Source organism: Erithacus rubecula, assembly GCF_903797595.1.
Source record: "Erithacus rubecula genome assembly, chromosome: 27".
Lineage (NCBI taxonomy): Eukaryota > Metazoa > Chordata > Aves > Passeriformes > Muscicapidae > Erithacus > Erithacus rubecula.
In genome coordinates this window covers 3,514,835-3,530,094 of record NC_136679.1, presented here as the reverse complement: position 1 = coordinate 3,530,094, position 15,260 = coordinate 3,514,835, and the positions used below count along the sequence as shown (strand labels likewise).

Genomic DNA, 15,260 nt, shown 5'->3' with positions numbered 1-15,260 from the left:
CACAGGTGGGACAGGCAGCACAAACCCAGAAAAGGGCAGAATCAGTTCAACATCAGGGGGAATTTGAAGCCTGAGGAACAAGTATAAAATTACAGCATTTAATAGAGGGAAGAAATAGTGGAGAAGGAGTGAGCTGAGTGCTTGCCTGGACCACGAGGCTTTTAATTACTGATCTTGTGGTATAGAGTTTAATGTTTTACAGCTTACAAGCCTTTCCCAATTTTTCCCAATCAAGCTCTTATTAGCATGAAGTTAGAAGAAGTATTTTCCTTTAAATCACAGTGACAAGACATAGTTATGGCCCTAATTTGAGCTTTCTAATCAATCAGTATTTGTACCTCTGATGTCCTGCTGCCCTGACTAACTGGGCTATACCTCCCCACCACACTCATTTTTTTATAATTCACCTCCTTGGTTTACCCATGAAGTAAAAGTTGACAGGAATTCAGATGACTCTTACCATAAAGATATTGGGTGTTGTAGCCCAGTACATGCAAGAAGAGTTGTGGCTTCAACTGTGGTGGATTATTTGCTCCAAACAATGAAGAGTAAACTGAAAAGCACTCTCATCCAGCCCCGAGCAAAGCTCTGTGAGATAGGACAGGAACCTGTGGATCCACCATGAATGGGGAACATCCTGCTGGAGAGAATTTGGTGCATCCCTAAGTATGGAGAAAACCCAGGATTATTAAGAAAGTAAAACTATTTGCAGGGTGGACACCCTAAACTGACCATGTGAACAAACCTGTGAAGTGCAGGCAGCTCCCTGGCAGTGAAACACTGCACAGGGCAGCAAGGCACACTGCAGGACAGGTGCGATGATGATGATGATGGCAGAGCAGGAAGAGCTGTTTTAGAAGGGATACCTGGATGGAGGGTTCATCCTATGAGGAAGGAGGTATCAGCTCAGGATCTGCATCTCCAGGTGTGTTGCTCACCTGGGCTCCTAGAGGTGACCTGCCTCTGGAGGCCCCAGCTGTGTCCAGCCCCTCCTGGGCATCAGGAGGCCGTGGAGCTGCTCCAAGGCTGGAACCCTCTACATGGAGCCCTCCCTCCATAGTGGGAGACTTTGGGGTGCTCACCTGGAGAAGGGAAGGTTCCAGGGAGACCTCTGAGCCCCTTCCAGGGCCTAAAGGGGCTCCAGGAGAGCTGGAGAGGGATTGGGGACAAGGGATGGAGGGACAGGACACAGGGAATGGCTCCCACTGCCCAGATGGGATATTGGGCAGGAATTGCTCCTGGGAGGGTGGGCAGAGCTGGCACAGGTGCCCAGAGGCAGCTGGAAGGTGGCCCTGCCATGGCAGGGTGCAGTGGCACCATGAATCCACTCCCTGCTGCCGTGCTGGGGATGCAGCTCCGCGTCCCCAGGCGCCTGTCCCAGCTAACACCCTTCCCGCCGTCCGCACCGGGAGGTTGCAGCCGCTCTTACCGACGAGACGAACGCGAGCGATTGGTGAGGGCAGCGCCGCCCTCACGGCCCCTCACGCCGGTCCTGCAGCGCCCCCTGGCGGCCGCGCGGGGCGCAGGGGCGGCACCGCCGCCCGCGGGAGGCGGAAGCGGAAGCGGAAGAAGCGGGAGGCGGCGGGGCCGGAAGTGGCGGGAGGTGACGTGTGCGGAGCGGAGCCGGTGCGGGATGGAGGGGCTGTACCAGCAAACCAACAAGTGCGTGAGGGGCTGAGGGGTGTGAGGGGCTGTACCAGCAAACCAACAAGTGCGTGAGGGGCTGAGGGGTGTGAGGGGCTGTACCAGCAAACAACAAGTGCGTGAGGGGCTGAGGTGTGTGAGGGGGGCTGTACCAGCAAACCAACAAGTGCGTGAGGGGCTGAGGGGTGTGAGGGGGGCTGTACCAGCAAACCAACAAGTGCGTGAGGGGCTGAGGGGTGTGAGGGGCTGTACCAGCAAACCAACAAGTGCGTGAGGGATATGGGGGTGTGTGAGCACTGTACCCTCAATCCAGCAGTTGCTGAGGGATCGGGGGTGACCCAATCCCGCTGTGTGCGGGAGCCCAGGGCCGACACCCCGCAGCTCTCAGCGCCCTTTAAAAGCGTTTCCCCATAAAACCCCACCCGAGCAGAGCCCGGGCCGCGAGTGCCGCGCCAGCCCCGGGGCTCGGCCGGGCTCGGTGATTCCTGCCCCGGGTTTATTTAAAGCACGCCTGTCTGTCGGCATTTTGAGGGGTCTGGCTGCCTGCCGCAGTTTAAACCACCTCTGGAGGCGTGTGGCTCCTTGAGGATAAATCCCGTATTTCACAGATAATGCCAGTCTGCAGAGGGAGGAGTGCTGTGGGAATTGCAAAATAAGGCAGAAATTCTCGCGGTTCTGTTGCTAATCCATATGGAATAACTCACGGGGGAGGGGCCAAAGGACACAGTTAAGGCAATATTCCAAATTTCCGTGGTAATTTGTATCTTTGTGGGGCTCTGTTAAGGGAGGTGGGGTGGTAAGAGACTTGAATTGAGTCTTGTATTGAATCATCATTTCTCTGTCTTTGAATAATGACACAGGGTGACCCTGTAGGGAAGAGCAGGACATTCCAGGAGATCTGGAAATGCAGGAATGTAGCAGCAGCTGTTACAGATGTGGGGTCTGATGTCCTGTTCCCATTCCTGTAGTTCCTTATTTTGTGATTGTTAAATGGTTCAGGTTGGAAGGGACCTTAAAGCCCATCTAGTTCCAGAATAATTTAACAACCATCAATTTTTTTTTCTTTTATTTTCCTATGCCACTGTTTGTCCAGCCACAATAGTTTTTTCTTATAATTACAATATTTCAATTTCACTTGATGCTTGTGAATTCACATGTCATAAAACAGTGAAAATCATTCCTTACTCTACTTCTCCTCTTGGGTGTCTCCCCTCTATCATCTCCAGACCAAGCTGAACAGCTGATTCTTGTAGAAAAGCTTTTCTATGCTTTTCCTTATCTTCACCTTGATTCCTGTTTTTAGACAAAGTTACTCTGTAGGTGCATGTGAGGTGAGGGCACAGCTTGCTTCCTGCTGAGAGCCTGGATTGATGGTCCTCATGGGCTGTCTGCTCTGACACTGTTTTCTGATTCCTGTGCTGTTCTAAAAAGTGCATTTCAGTAAAAAAAAAAACAGTAAAATGAGGTGCTGGAAATGATTTTATGGCTGTTAACTAATTCTCTGTTCTTTTTCTCCTGACAGGCAGGTCCATGAGGTCCAGTCTTACATGGGACACCTGGAGACTTCAGACAAAGAGTCAGTGCACTGTAAGTAAGGAGTGAGGGAGGGGGGTTTGTTTAATTTGCATCTTTAACCTTGCATGCCTTCTTAGTAAATTTACAGTCATTATTGGAACATATTTAGCTCCAGGGTCACTGTGATCAGCTGCTGGGACACATCATCAATTCAGAATGCATTGAAATTGTTTTGCTGTTTATCTTCAATAAGGTGTTGTTTGTTGGAGTGTGTAAAACAGGGAGAGAGATCAGAATGCAGAAATCAAATTAAAGCCTTTAGATAGAATAAGCCACTCCCATGACAATCTCAACAGATGTTTTGTATGAGGACAGAGCAGAAAAGACAAGAATTTGCTTCATCTTCCTGTTACAATTCTCTGATAGAGAGTTCTTGCTGAGGATGCTTCTTTAATGTGGTTGTAGAATGCCAGATTTTTGGTGCTGTTAGATTTGGGAATTCATGGTCAGGCTGTCTGTGCAGGCCTTTAGCACAAACAGATCCAAAACCTCCACACTGATGCACTCCTGGAGGTTTTTTGCACCTTGAATTAATGAATGCCTTGGTGTGGACAGACCTGCAGGTTGGAGCATCCCTGGGTTGGTTTGTTAGGAGCTCAGAAAGCTGAGAGATGTGACTGTGCCTGCCCTGCTGTGTGGTTATTCCCTCAGCATCCACCAGCTGGCAGCTCTCCCCTAAAGATGCTCAGTGCAGTTTTGGGGAAGATACTGGGATTTTGTGTGCAGGATGCTCCTGCCATTCCTGCTGCATCAGAGTCAGAGCCTGTCATTCCACCTACTGTGGGAAGTGTGTAGAACCATGAGGTCTGAAATTCTCTCAGTCAGTTTGGACTATAACCTGGGCTCATAAATGACTGTAATAAGATGCTCTGATATGTGTGGCAGGACTTTTTACCCCAGTGCAGAATTGGCACATGTATTTTGGACCTGTGTTTGACCCCTTAATTCCTGCATGAGTCATTAACAGTGGGTTTCATCAGGAACTTCTGAGGTGAAAGGACACTGCATTGACTGGATGCATTGCTGCACGTGTTCACTCCCTTCTCTTAAACACATTTGTGAGGCATGACTGGGCTCTAGGAAGGGCTGTGATAAATTTCCTGTCAAAAAGTAGTAACTTACTAATTCTGGATGTGGTTTTTGTGGTGGTTATACCACTCCTTCTACAATGCCAGATTTCCCAGACTGCTGTTCACTGGGGATGGTTTTGAAAGTCCTGAAAATTAGTACAATTTGCCATTTTGCTTTTATTGCTTCAGACCATATCAAGAGATAGGGTTATGTTGCTTACATCATTTACAGTTGGTTCATGAGTTTACACAGTTAATAAATGAATAAATATATGTATATATTTCTCTCTCTCTAAAGATACTAGTGTGTATTTCAGAATTTATGGAAAGCAGGATTACACATGGTTGAAGAGCAGGAATAGGGGCAGTTTGCCTTTTCCAGCTTGGAGCAAATAGTCCCTTCTTGCTCAGAAAAATGTGTAGTGGTGTAGTTTGCTCTGACAGAAGTTGCAGTAACTGTCTGTCTGCTCTCCTGTGCTGAGTTCAGCTGCAGTAAATGATGGAGAGATGGATTAGGACAATTTGATTGATTTGTCTCTGGATGTGAGTCAGTCACTCTTTGCTCTGTGAGATCCAGGGCAGACTTTTTCCTTCTGTGCTGCTGAGTGTGGATTTCTGGGAAGTGCTGATATGTGGAGTAGTTTGCAGGTGGTTGATGTTGCTTCTCTGTGTTCTTGTGACAGCAAATCCTGCTGAGGGAGCAGGAAGGGGCTGCAGGGGGAGTGTGGAGGCTTGAAATCCTAATTCATGGAGCTGATGGGAAAAGAGGCTCAGATGTGTGGAATGAGCAGGGGCTTTCCTAGGTGCCTTCTCAGGAGAGGAAGGAAAGATGAGAATGTCAAATTACTGAGCTAAAGAAATGACATTTCATTATATTTATAGTTCTCAGTTACCTGATTATTTTCATCCAGTAAAGATTTGCATCTATCATGTTTTACATGCTGCTTTGAATACTTTTGAGCATTTGCCTTCATCAGATAGCAGTTATCTAATTCATGTCAAATCCTGTTTTTATTTCCTTGTAGTGGTAGAAAATGAGATTCAGGCAAGAATAGACAACATATTCAGCAACTTGGAACGTCTGGAAATCCTGTCCAGCAAAGAACCTCCCAACAAGAGGCAGAGTGCCAAACTGTGAGTTCACTGCTCTGCTGTGATTGTGCAGGGTAGTCTTTGTAATTATTTTAATTAAATTTGTTGAAGCCCTTTGCCTTTTGATTTGTGTGAAATGTTTATACTTTGCATAACTGATTTCTGTGCTCTACAGTAGTAAAATTGAGGCACAGAGGCAAAATCACTTTCCTGCTTTTAACCCCAGGATCATGAGAATCATTAAAATTGGAAAAGGTCTCAAAGACCATCAAGCCCAGCTGGATTCATGGCTCTGTTCTCAGAGGAGCAGAACATGCACTTGGATGGTCTCTCTGTCACTTGCTTTTAATGGCAATTGTGGAGGTAGAGAGTAAAACTCCTTCATTTGATGTCATTTTCCAAGCTGTTGCTGACTGAAATAGAGGTTTCTAGAGTGAGCAATAGTCTGAGCAGGAGGTTGGACCACAGGCATCAGGACTTGCTGTTTTTAATTAATTCTGTGACTCAGCTATTGAAGTTTGGTCCAAAATGCCCTTGTAGATAGTATGGGTGGATTTCATGTCACCTGTATTGAAGAAAGAGGTCAGTACCTGACATAGTCATTGATTTCTTTGTAGAATCCTGGGATCCTTTGGGTTGGAAGGGGCCTTGAAGATCAGTTCCAGCCCTTGGCATGGGCAGGGACACCTTCCACTTGACCAGGATAGTCTGGTGATCAAACATTAAATTTTATCAATCATTTAATCAGGGCCAGTGGAGTTCTGGACATGATTTGTTTCAACCTTGTGGAGATGTCTGAGGTGTCTCCTGTATTGCCCACTGACTTTTGAGCTCCTATTATTAAAACCTCAAAGTTTAGAATGTGATGTTAATTAAAGAAAGTGTAAAGTATCATCTTTTATGTGAAGGGGGAGAATCATAAACTAGAACCTGTACAAATCCTACCATCTTTCCAAATCTGTGTTAAATGAGGAATGAATACAGTTACATAACACCTGAAGAGACAATCCATGTCTCTTGGATAGGATGTCCAAGACAGCTTAGGAGTTCTGCTTCACATTCTGTCATTAGCCTGGAGGCTAAATAATTGATTAAAATGAACAATCACCTGTGAAACAATCACCTGTGAAACAATCACCTGTGAAACAATCACCTGTGAAGTAGAAAAACGAGATGGGGAAGATGTAGGTGTGGAATTTCAGCCTGCATCTTGTTGAGAAGTAGAACCCATCATCCCTTGTTACTCACTGCTATTAATTCATGCTGCTGCTTGGTACAGCAGCAGAGTGCTGAGTGTTTGTGGTCCTTTTCAGGCGAGTGGACCAGCTGAAATACGACGTGCAGCACCTGCAGACAGCCCTGAGGAACTTCCAGCAGCGGCGCTACCTGCGGGAGCAGCAGGAGCGGCAGCGCGAGGAGCTGCTGGCCCGAACCTTCACCACCAACGTAAATATTCCCCGGGGCTGGGGCTGTGTGCTGCTGCAGCTCCCAGCCGCCAGGGGGAGCAGGCAGCACGGCAGCAGCACTGCTGGCAGCTGCTGCCAGGCAGAGTAAAGCAGAGAGCAATCTTAATATGTAAATAGGGGATAAAGTGCAGCTCGCTGGGCTCTTGAGGCTCCAGATGCTGCTGCTGCTGTTTTATCCAGTGCAGTCCCACCTGGATTTACACAGCAGTTGTAAAAGGGTCAGTGAGGTAGGTACCAAAGTGTACATTTCACTTGGATTTGTGTCAAATGTCTGCCAAGTCCTGAGATCTGTGAAAAGCTTGATTTTTACACGCCCCACTGGCAGCAGGGGGCAGCAAACATAAGTGTGGCCAGACAAAAATCACACAGCTGGGACAAAGCCTTTGCTTTTGCCTAGAAATGAGGCAAAAGTTTGTAATAATATAAATGTGTTCCATCTATTCTGGTTTGTTCCTCCATTGGGAAGTGCCCCCAGTGCAAATTCCTGGAGGAATTTTGCTCTGAGTAATGTAGGCTTGCTTTCAGATTTCACTTTTCTGCAACTGAAATGTTAAGTCTTGGGAGGTTTTTTTGTTTGATTGATTTTTGTTTAGTTTTTTTTTCTTTTTTTTTTTTTTTTTTTGTTTTGTTTTGGGGTTTTTTTTGTGTTTCATGTGAGATTTTTTTGGTTAATGTTTTTTGTTTTGGTTTATTTTTTAAATTATATTTTAAAATTTCTGTTTGATTTTCCTCTTTATTTCCATTCTTTGTTAAAGTCATCTCACCTAACATTCATTATCTGTGTTTTCAGTCATTGTCAGGGCAAGAAAGAAAGAATGTGAGCAATCCTAATTAACTGAGATTTTGTTAGTTTGATGCATTTCTCAAAGCCTGCCATAAAGATAATGCCTGGTATTTTGTTGACAATTTCAAAATTATAAACAAGGTTTGAAAGAAACACTGCAGTTTGTTATTTTTAAACATTCTGGTGTTTCCCTGCAAGTAGGGACAAGTTTTCCTACAGGAAAATTTGCTGTTCAGAAACAAAAGGTATGTGAGTGGGACAGTTTTAAATAGCAGTAGCAGGCTTAGATGCAAAATATAGAGCAAATGAGTTATTTTCTCCTTCAGATATTGAAAGGTATCATAGATGAAAAAAATACACAATTACTTTGTATTTCTTCTTGCCTTGCTACAAAAATGTGGCTTTAAAATGATCCTTTAATAGGAAAATGAGGATTTATTTTCAGTTATCAGCCTCTCCTGCTTACAGTTTTCCACAGTTCCTATTCATACAGGGATATTCTATCAGAAATGCCAGCTGAGTATGTGAGTAAATCACTGGAACATCCAGAACAGCTTTTGGAAGCTGTAGCAGTGTTCTGAACAGTTTGCTTAATTTAGAGTTAAGAATGGTCTTTATCTTTAAAGCCTTTCCTTGTACCTGGAGAAAATCAAAAGCAGCAAAACTGAACTCTGTGCCATCCCATCTCCTTGGCAGGGGGGTCACAAATCTACTGCTCTTATTGCTGCCTTATAGTGGATAAATAAACCCTTGTAGAGAAATGAAATCTGCTGGTTTGAAGGTTGTTAAATACCTGCAATAAGAGCCATTCACATGGAAATTAAGTGCTTCTGCTCAGACACTTGTGTGAGCTGCATTCACAGGGGCCCAGGTTTGTGTGAGCTGTCACAGCCCCTTCATCCAGGGCCCCAAGAGCTCTGTCCCTGATTCTTCCTTCTCCACAGTGAGCAGATTCCCTGCCCAGGCAGGGCAGCACCAGACCTTGGGTCCTGCATGGCATTTTCAGGTGAACATTTGGGGTTTTTACCATTCTGCTGTACCTGTGTCACCTGCACATGGAGTGCCATTCATTGTGAATTCTGCTTGGGATGCTTCTTGTTCTGAGTACCAGGAGCAGGTGATCAGTGTTCCAGCACTTGCCCCTTCCCCAGTTCCTGCTCTAAACCTCATGGGAGCCATTTCCTTGCCTCTCTGGATGGAGAACAGCAACCTGGAGGCCTTTGGCAGACAGGGGTGATCCCATCCTGTCCTCCTGTGCAGTCCAGATTAGAGTTTTACCTTGATATTTCCAATTCAAGATTCCTGGTTCCTAGTTGAGAGAATGAATCTTTTATGAAAAAAACCTTGAAAAATAGATTTTTTTTTTTTTTAATAGGGCCCTGGGTGAGTGAGCCAGAGCTCAGGGAAGCAGGCCCATGTCTGTTTGCCCTCACTGCCAGAAATTTGCACTATTTTGTAAATGTTTAGAAGGTCATCTCCAAACATTTTTTCAGGCCTTTTGTTGCTCAGAGATTTGGTGTGAAATCTTCCACAGATCTTTCACTTGCAGTGATCAATGACTAAGCACCTTCTTGGTGTTTAACACTTGTCAAACACCTTCTGTTAGCTTTGATGTTCTCTCCTGCAGTACCCTTTCCTACTGAGATTATAAAAATTCTCTGCTTTTGCTCTTTTCATCCTTGAGATCTCATTGCAGTTGAGCAGCTGCTCAGCTTTACTTTTTTTTCTTCCTTCTCTAAATGACTCTTTTCGCTCAAATATCAATGTTGCATTTCAAACCCATTATTAAAAACCAGTGTAAGCACAGTGCCCACAGTCCTGTTGGGTTTTGGCCATGTCTGCTGGTGCATGCTGTGTTTTGAGTCAGGTAACTGAGCCCCTGCTTTCCCCACAGGACTCTGCCACCAGCATCCCGATCGACGAAACCTTGCAGTTCAATGAATCCCTGCAGAGTGCCCACCGAGGCATGGATGAGCTCATTGGCAGTGGCACCAGCATCCTGGCGGGGCTGAGGGACCAGAGAGTCACTTTGAAGGTGGGGACATCATTTTGTACCAGAAAGTCCCCAAGTTTTCTGTGTTCATGCTGATCAGGCTGAGTAAAATCAATATATGTGTCGGTTCAGTACATTGCTTCGAGCTGAGGATGCTGGAGAGGCCCAAACTTCATTTAAACAACTTGATATCTTTCCATTTCACCATCCTGTTAGTAATACCTCTGTGATCTCTTGGGGCTGGCTGGTCTTCAGCTGCAGGGCAGCATCTGGAGTGCTGTAAGCTGTGTTTGTTTTTCTTTGGTTGATGGTTGTTTTTCTGTTCAGGTTCAGGAGGGGCAGTAACTGGCTGGCAGGGAGATGTTGGTTCAGATGAGCATCACTCAGAGCTGCCACAAAGCTGGTGATTGAGATTAGTAATAAAGATATTGCACCTCAACAATCTCTCCTTCCCTGCTGGTAACAGCTGCATCTCTGTCTCTTCATAGCAAATATTCATCTTTTATTTTACAGACTGCTCAAAGCGATGGTCAATTCTGAGTAAAAAGCTCAAAGATGCAAAAAACTTTTTAATAAGAAGTCTATGGGGAGAAACTGGACTTGTGAAAAATTTAGGGGTATGCCTGTCTGTTATATTCATCTTCTGTTCTAAATTGTGTGACACTGCTTTGTTCTGGGATGTATTTGCCAGATTTAGGCATTTTTAATGGCATCAATCCCAGATTTGGTCAGGTCTGTCACACCTGCAGCTCCATAGTGTGGCAGGCAGTGCAGGTCTGGTCTGCACTCAGGGGGCTGAGCTGGGTGTGCACAGGCACTTTGCTGTCCTGACCCCGGGGCTCCTGGTGTTCCCTGAACCCTGCACAGGATCCAGAACAGGATCCAGAACAGGGCTGCAGCTCCTTCTCTGCTCCCCAGTCTGGGTACCACACCCTGCACCCACAGATCTGACATGGAGACATTAAAGCAGAGTTTGAAGCTGAGTTCTTTCCAAGATGAGGTTTAGCTTCTGTTTCAGGTCACTTTTTCTGACCTGGTGAATATGGATTTGGTTTAAAGGTCCATTACTAGAAAAACTTTGAAGAAAACTCAGTGGATGGTTCAGTGTTCATTGCAGAGGAATGGTGTTGCTGAGCAGTCTGGCCACAGGAGTGATGGGGGGAGGGAGGGGTTCTGCTGCCAGCTCATGAGGAAAAGGCTGGAAGGACACATTACTGGTACTGGGAGAAGATTGGGGTTGTGAATGCTTTTTGGAAAGAGCACCTTCCTTGTAGTTCCTGCAGAACTCTTCTGCAGAGACAGGGCAGTGCTGAGCCTTGGAGCAGCCTGCAGGGGGTTAACAGGAGCTGTGGGAACTGGAGAAAATGGATTATGTGGGACTAGCAGAGACACAACCCACCTTCACTGAAGGGCCTTGAACACAAGACACTGATGATGTAGTTAGGCATTGCAAATCTGTTTTATGGACTTTTATGGAGAAACTTCTGCATCTGGATCTAATATAGTTTGTCTAAATTTTGTCCTTGGAGAGCTTTCCTGATCTTGAGTCAGGTTTATACTCTGAAAAATTCACAATTTTCATATTTTCACTCTTTTGAGATCAAAAATATTGTAGACTAAAGAAGAGAGGCTGAAGTTGTTTCAAAGTCACCACATGGAATTCAGCACTGTGATGGGGATCTGTGCTGTTGACCTGGCTCAGAGATGAATGCAGTGTTAGAGCATCCTGCAGTGGGGTGTCCTGTCAGGGACAGCCCGGATGTCACACTGAGGGACTGTCCACTGGCCCTGGTGTGGCAGGGCCCCTCCTGGGCACGTGGTGTGAGGAGGGTCCTGGTTCAGGGCTCTGTCTGCCCACAGGGGGGTCACTGTGTCCAGCTTTCACCTCCTGTGCTATCAGGGCTCTGCAGCCCTGAGTCCTCTCCCTTCTCCACACTCAGGGCAATATCCCACCCTATCTGTGCCTGTATTTCATACTGTTTCCTCCAGCCACTGCCCTGAAATAAAGCAGGAGGATTCCAGTTGTGTCCCTTCTGCTGATGTAATGGTGGGATCCATATTGCTAATAATGCCAAGTGTCCTTTCTGCAGCACCCTGTGCTTTCCTGTGGAAGGATTTCAGGGAATTGCATTAATTGCACATTTATCTGCCTTTTTTCTCCTATTTACCTTGCAAGTGTCTGGACCTTCTCAGTCTCTGATGTGGACTGTACTTCAGCAGGGGGAGCCCTGCACAAAACCTTGGCTGGTCAGAGCTCTTTTTAGACTGGAACAGGACCAGCAGAACTCTTACTCCTCCCTAAGGAACACATTTTTCTGAAACACTTTTTATCTTTTTTCTGTCCAGACAGACTTTTTTTGTGTCTTTGCCATGTTCCTGTTCACATATATGAATTAATTAGTCCAAACTTGCAGTTTTCCTATGGCCACCTCCTGTAGAATGGTAGGGATGGTTGGCTGAGAGAAGCTCCATGGGTTAGAATCCATCCCTCACCACCATGATGAAACACTCCTGGGCTGTCAGGAGGCTCAGAGCAGGAGGGTGACTGTGTCTTTGCTGTGTTCTGTCCTCAGGGCACTCACAAGAAGATCCTGGACGTTGCCAACATGCTGGGGCTGTCCAACACGGTGATGCGGCTGATCGAGAAGCGCGCCTTCCAGGACAAGTTCCTCATGCTGGGGGGCATGGCCCTCACCTGCCTCATCATGTTCCTCGTGGTGCAGTACCTGACATGAGCTGCTGACCTGCAAGAGGACTGTCTCCAGGACTGATTTCCTCTGGCTGCTGCTTTGGATGAGCCCTTCCTGTGGACTTCAGAGTTTACACATCCCACTCGGACAGTGTCACATGGAAAGCACAGCAGGAAATGGATCTGTGTGGGGATGCTGTGCTTGAGAATGGCCCTGTGAAAATAACCCCTGGCCTGTACTGCTCTCCCTCAAGCCTGCAGGGGTAATGGTCTGGTTAATAGGAAGCAGAAGTGAGCACTGTGCCCAGCTGTAGCAAGGCAGGAATGTCCCTTTGGGCACACAGGGGTGGGAGGATGCAAAGGCACAGCCTAGGATGCAGTGAGTCTTTGCTGTGCTGGCCAGCACCAACCTGACCCCTGCATTTTGCAGTGCAAGAGTGGCACAGAGAATTTCACAGTGTTCATTGGCCTGAGTTCAGCCTGTGGGACTCAGTGTGCAAAAAGAGTTGGGAAGTGAAGGGAGTGAAGGGCTCCCATCTGTGGTTCTGTTTGCTTGAAGGAGGAGGATTTGTGGGGAAGAGTCTTAGAACACGGTTATAACTTCAGTTAACTTTACACACAGTATTAACCAGCACAGATCTCTGCTTTAGGCTGAAATGCTGCTCTGCTCATGAGGGATGTTCTCTCTGCCCTGCTGCTTCCCAGGGGATGCTGAGTGCCAGGCTCCCTCCTGCTTCCCCTGGAATGCATGTCAGGCCTGTGGCATCTCCCTGGGCCTCCTGCCAAATCCAGCCTCTATTTCCAATGCTGGAGCACAGAGGTTTGGGGAGCTGTGTTCATTTCCTGAAGTGCTGGTTGGGTTTGGGCTCTGGAGCTGGAACTTGAGTGGATGGAGCAGGTGAGTCCCCCTGTGCTCCCTGGAGATGTGGGATTGTTCACAGAGCTGGAACAGGCTCTTCACATCAGAAGATCAGCACATCAGGCCTGCCACTGAAAATCAGCTTGTCAGAGGAGTTTCCTCAAGTTTCATCCTTGGGGTGGTGGTGTCCCCATCCTTGGGAAGGGTGTTCCCTGTGGTCCCTGTGCACTGGGAGTTACTGTGAAGGACACTCAGTGTCACCTCTGGGGGTGCTGCTGCCTCTCACTCATCTCCTTGGGGTTGTTCCCTGTCCCAGTGAAACACTGGAGCTGTGAGATCCTTGTCTCAGTCCAGCACTGCTTCCCCTGCAGCCTGGGGGGTGATAGAGGGGCCATCCTGGGATTTTGGGCATCATCCATTTCAGTCACCCTGCAGATCCATTCCCATCCCCACATGTGGCAAATGTGGAGCATTTCCCAATGTCTGACAGTGGCACAGATGTGGCATGTCCAGCTGATGTGCTGGCAATTCCTTCCCTGTTTCCTGTCTGGAATGGTTGTTGGTCTCTGGATTAGTAACTAATCACAAGTTCTATATTCTGTCCTCACTGCACTGAGCTTTGCTTTCATTATCTGGTCTGTTGCAAACTGGGAGAAAATTTTTAATATCAGAAAAAATTTTAGAAGAGATTTTAGGGAATATGGGCCATGAAACAGGACCATGCTGGTGACCAGAGCTGGGGTGGGGCCCAGCCAGACACCCAGAGTGACCAGTGGCCCTGTTCCTGGGCTTCTCCATGTGCTTGATAGTTCTGGAGTGTTTCCTGCTCTTGGAGCTCCCCATTTGTCCACATTTTCCAAGGACATTCTTTATCACAGCAAGTATGGAACTGGTTTTCATTTGAGCCCAAGGGAAAGGAGGGAAAAGAGGGAATCTGCAGTGATGGAATATCTGCCTTGCTGTGTGATAGAAACCATAAATACAAATTTGCCTGAAGTTTATTTTAGGTATAAAATCTGATGGATTCAGCCCTTGAGAGGGCAGCCAAGCACTTGCAAGGGGTCCTGGCAAATCTCAGTTCTGATGAACTGATCCCATTCCACTGGATTTTACACTGTTGGGGTTTAGGGTTTCAGGCTGGCATTGTTTAAAGTTTCTGCAGCTGTGACCTGGTGTAGCAGGGTTTGTCTCACACCAAGGTGGGTCTCTGGCCAATCTCTTTCTTTTTGGGCTGTGGTAGGAGCCATAAGATACTTGGAACTGGATTCTTTTTCTGTTTCTGAGCCTAGCTTGGCATTTTAATAGATGTTTTCCTGTTGATTTCTTTTGCCTTCTGGAGTCTCCTTATCCCTGCACAGGCTGATTTCCCCTTGGTGAGCCAAGTGTCCTTGCTGCCCATGGCATCCCATGGTGACACCTGGGGCTTGAAGGAACCCCCTGGGGAGCTGGATTTGGGGACAAGTGACATCAGATGTGTTTGTGGTGCCTGTGAAGTCCAGACACATTTCCAGGGGGTTTGTGTGAACCTCCATTGAAGTGGGATAGGGGTGGTTCCTTCAAGCCCCACATTTCCCCTTGGGATGCAGTGGGAAATGAGCTGGAGCCCTGGTGGGATTGTGCTCCCTGCCAAAGGAAACGAGCTGGAGCCCTGGAGACTCTGCTGCTGGAGCTTCGTGGTGTTTCCTTCCTCCCTGAACACCTCACTTCTGCTGCCAAGCTGTGGCACGAGTTCCAGCTCTGGGGTGAGCTGCTGCCTCAGGAGGGGACTCTGTGGGAATTCAGTTGCCTCTGGAATAAAACTTTTTACCATTATTTTATACATAAAGGAGCAAGGATGGGACATGATTCATGTGATGTTCTGTGAATAAAGATTTTTTTCAAGCAAAAGGAAGTTGGTTTTTTTTTGTTTTTTTTTACCTGGTTCACAATGGGTGCAGGAGGGGTCTGCAGGGGAGCACAGGGGTGCTGTGGGGGGCTCCCACTTGGGTCACAGGAGGAAATGGGTCCCAGTACCGTGGGCTGGGAGGAGCAGGAGCCTGGGCTGGACCTCACTGGTCAGACTGGGGGTGGTGCCAGGCTGGGCCAGCC

At 47.1% G+C, this 15,260-nt stretch overlaps 1 protein-coding gene across 4 annotated transcripts; it reads left to right on the top strand.

Moving 5' to 3' along the window:
- The first annotated feature begins 1,583 nt into the window (after window positions 1–1,583).
- Window positions 1,584–15,059, top strand: GOSR2 (golgi SNAP receptor complex member 2). 4 transcript variants are annotated; one of them, XM_079327628.1, is made up of 6 exons: window positions 1,584–1,662; window positions 3,167–3,231; window positions 5,315–5,423; window positions 6,695–6,827; window positions 9,526–9,666; window positions 12,198–15,059. In XM_079327628.1, exons 1-6 carry the CDS (start codon window positions 1,634–1,636, stop codon window positions 12,357–12,359), a joined length of 639 nt encoding a protein of 212 aa, XP_079183754.1. In that variant the 5' UTR covers window positions 1,584–1,633; the 3' UTR covers window positions 12,360–15,059. The 4 variants fall into 4 exon arrangements, with proteins under 4 accessions (XP_079183754.1, XP_079183757.1, XP_079183756.1 ...); XM_079327630.1 differs by having other exon boundaries at window positions 1,642–1,711; XM_079327629.1 differs by lacking the exon at window positions 1,584–1,662 and adding an exon at window positions 1,838–1,910.
- The last annotated feature ends 201 nt before the right edge of the window (window positions 15,060–15,260 follow it).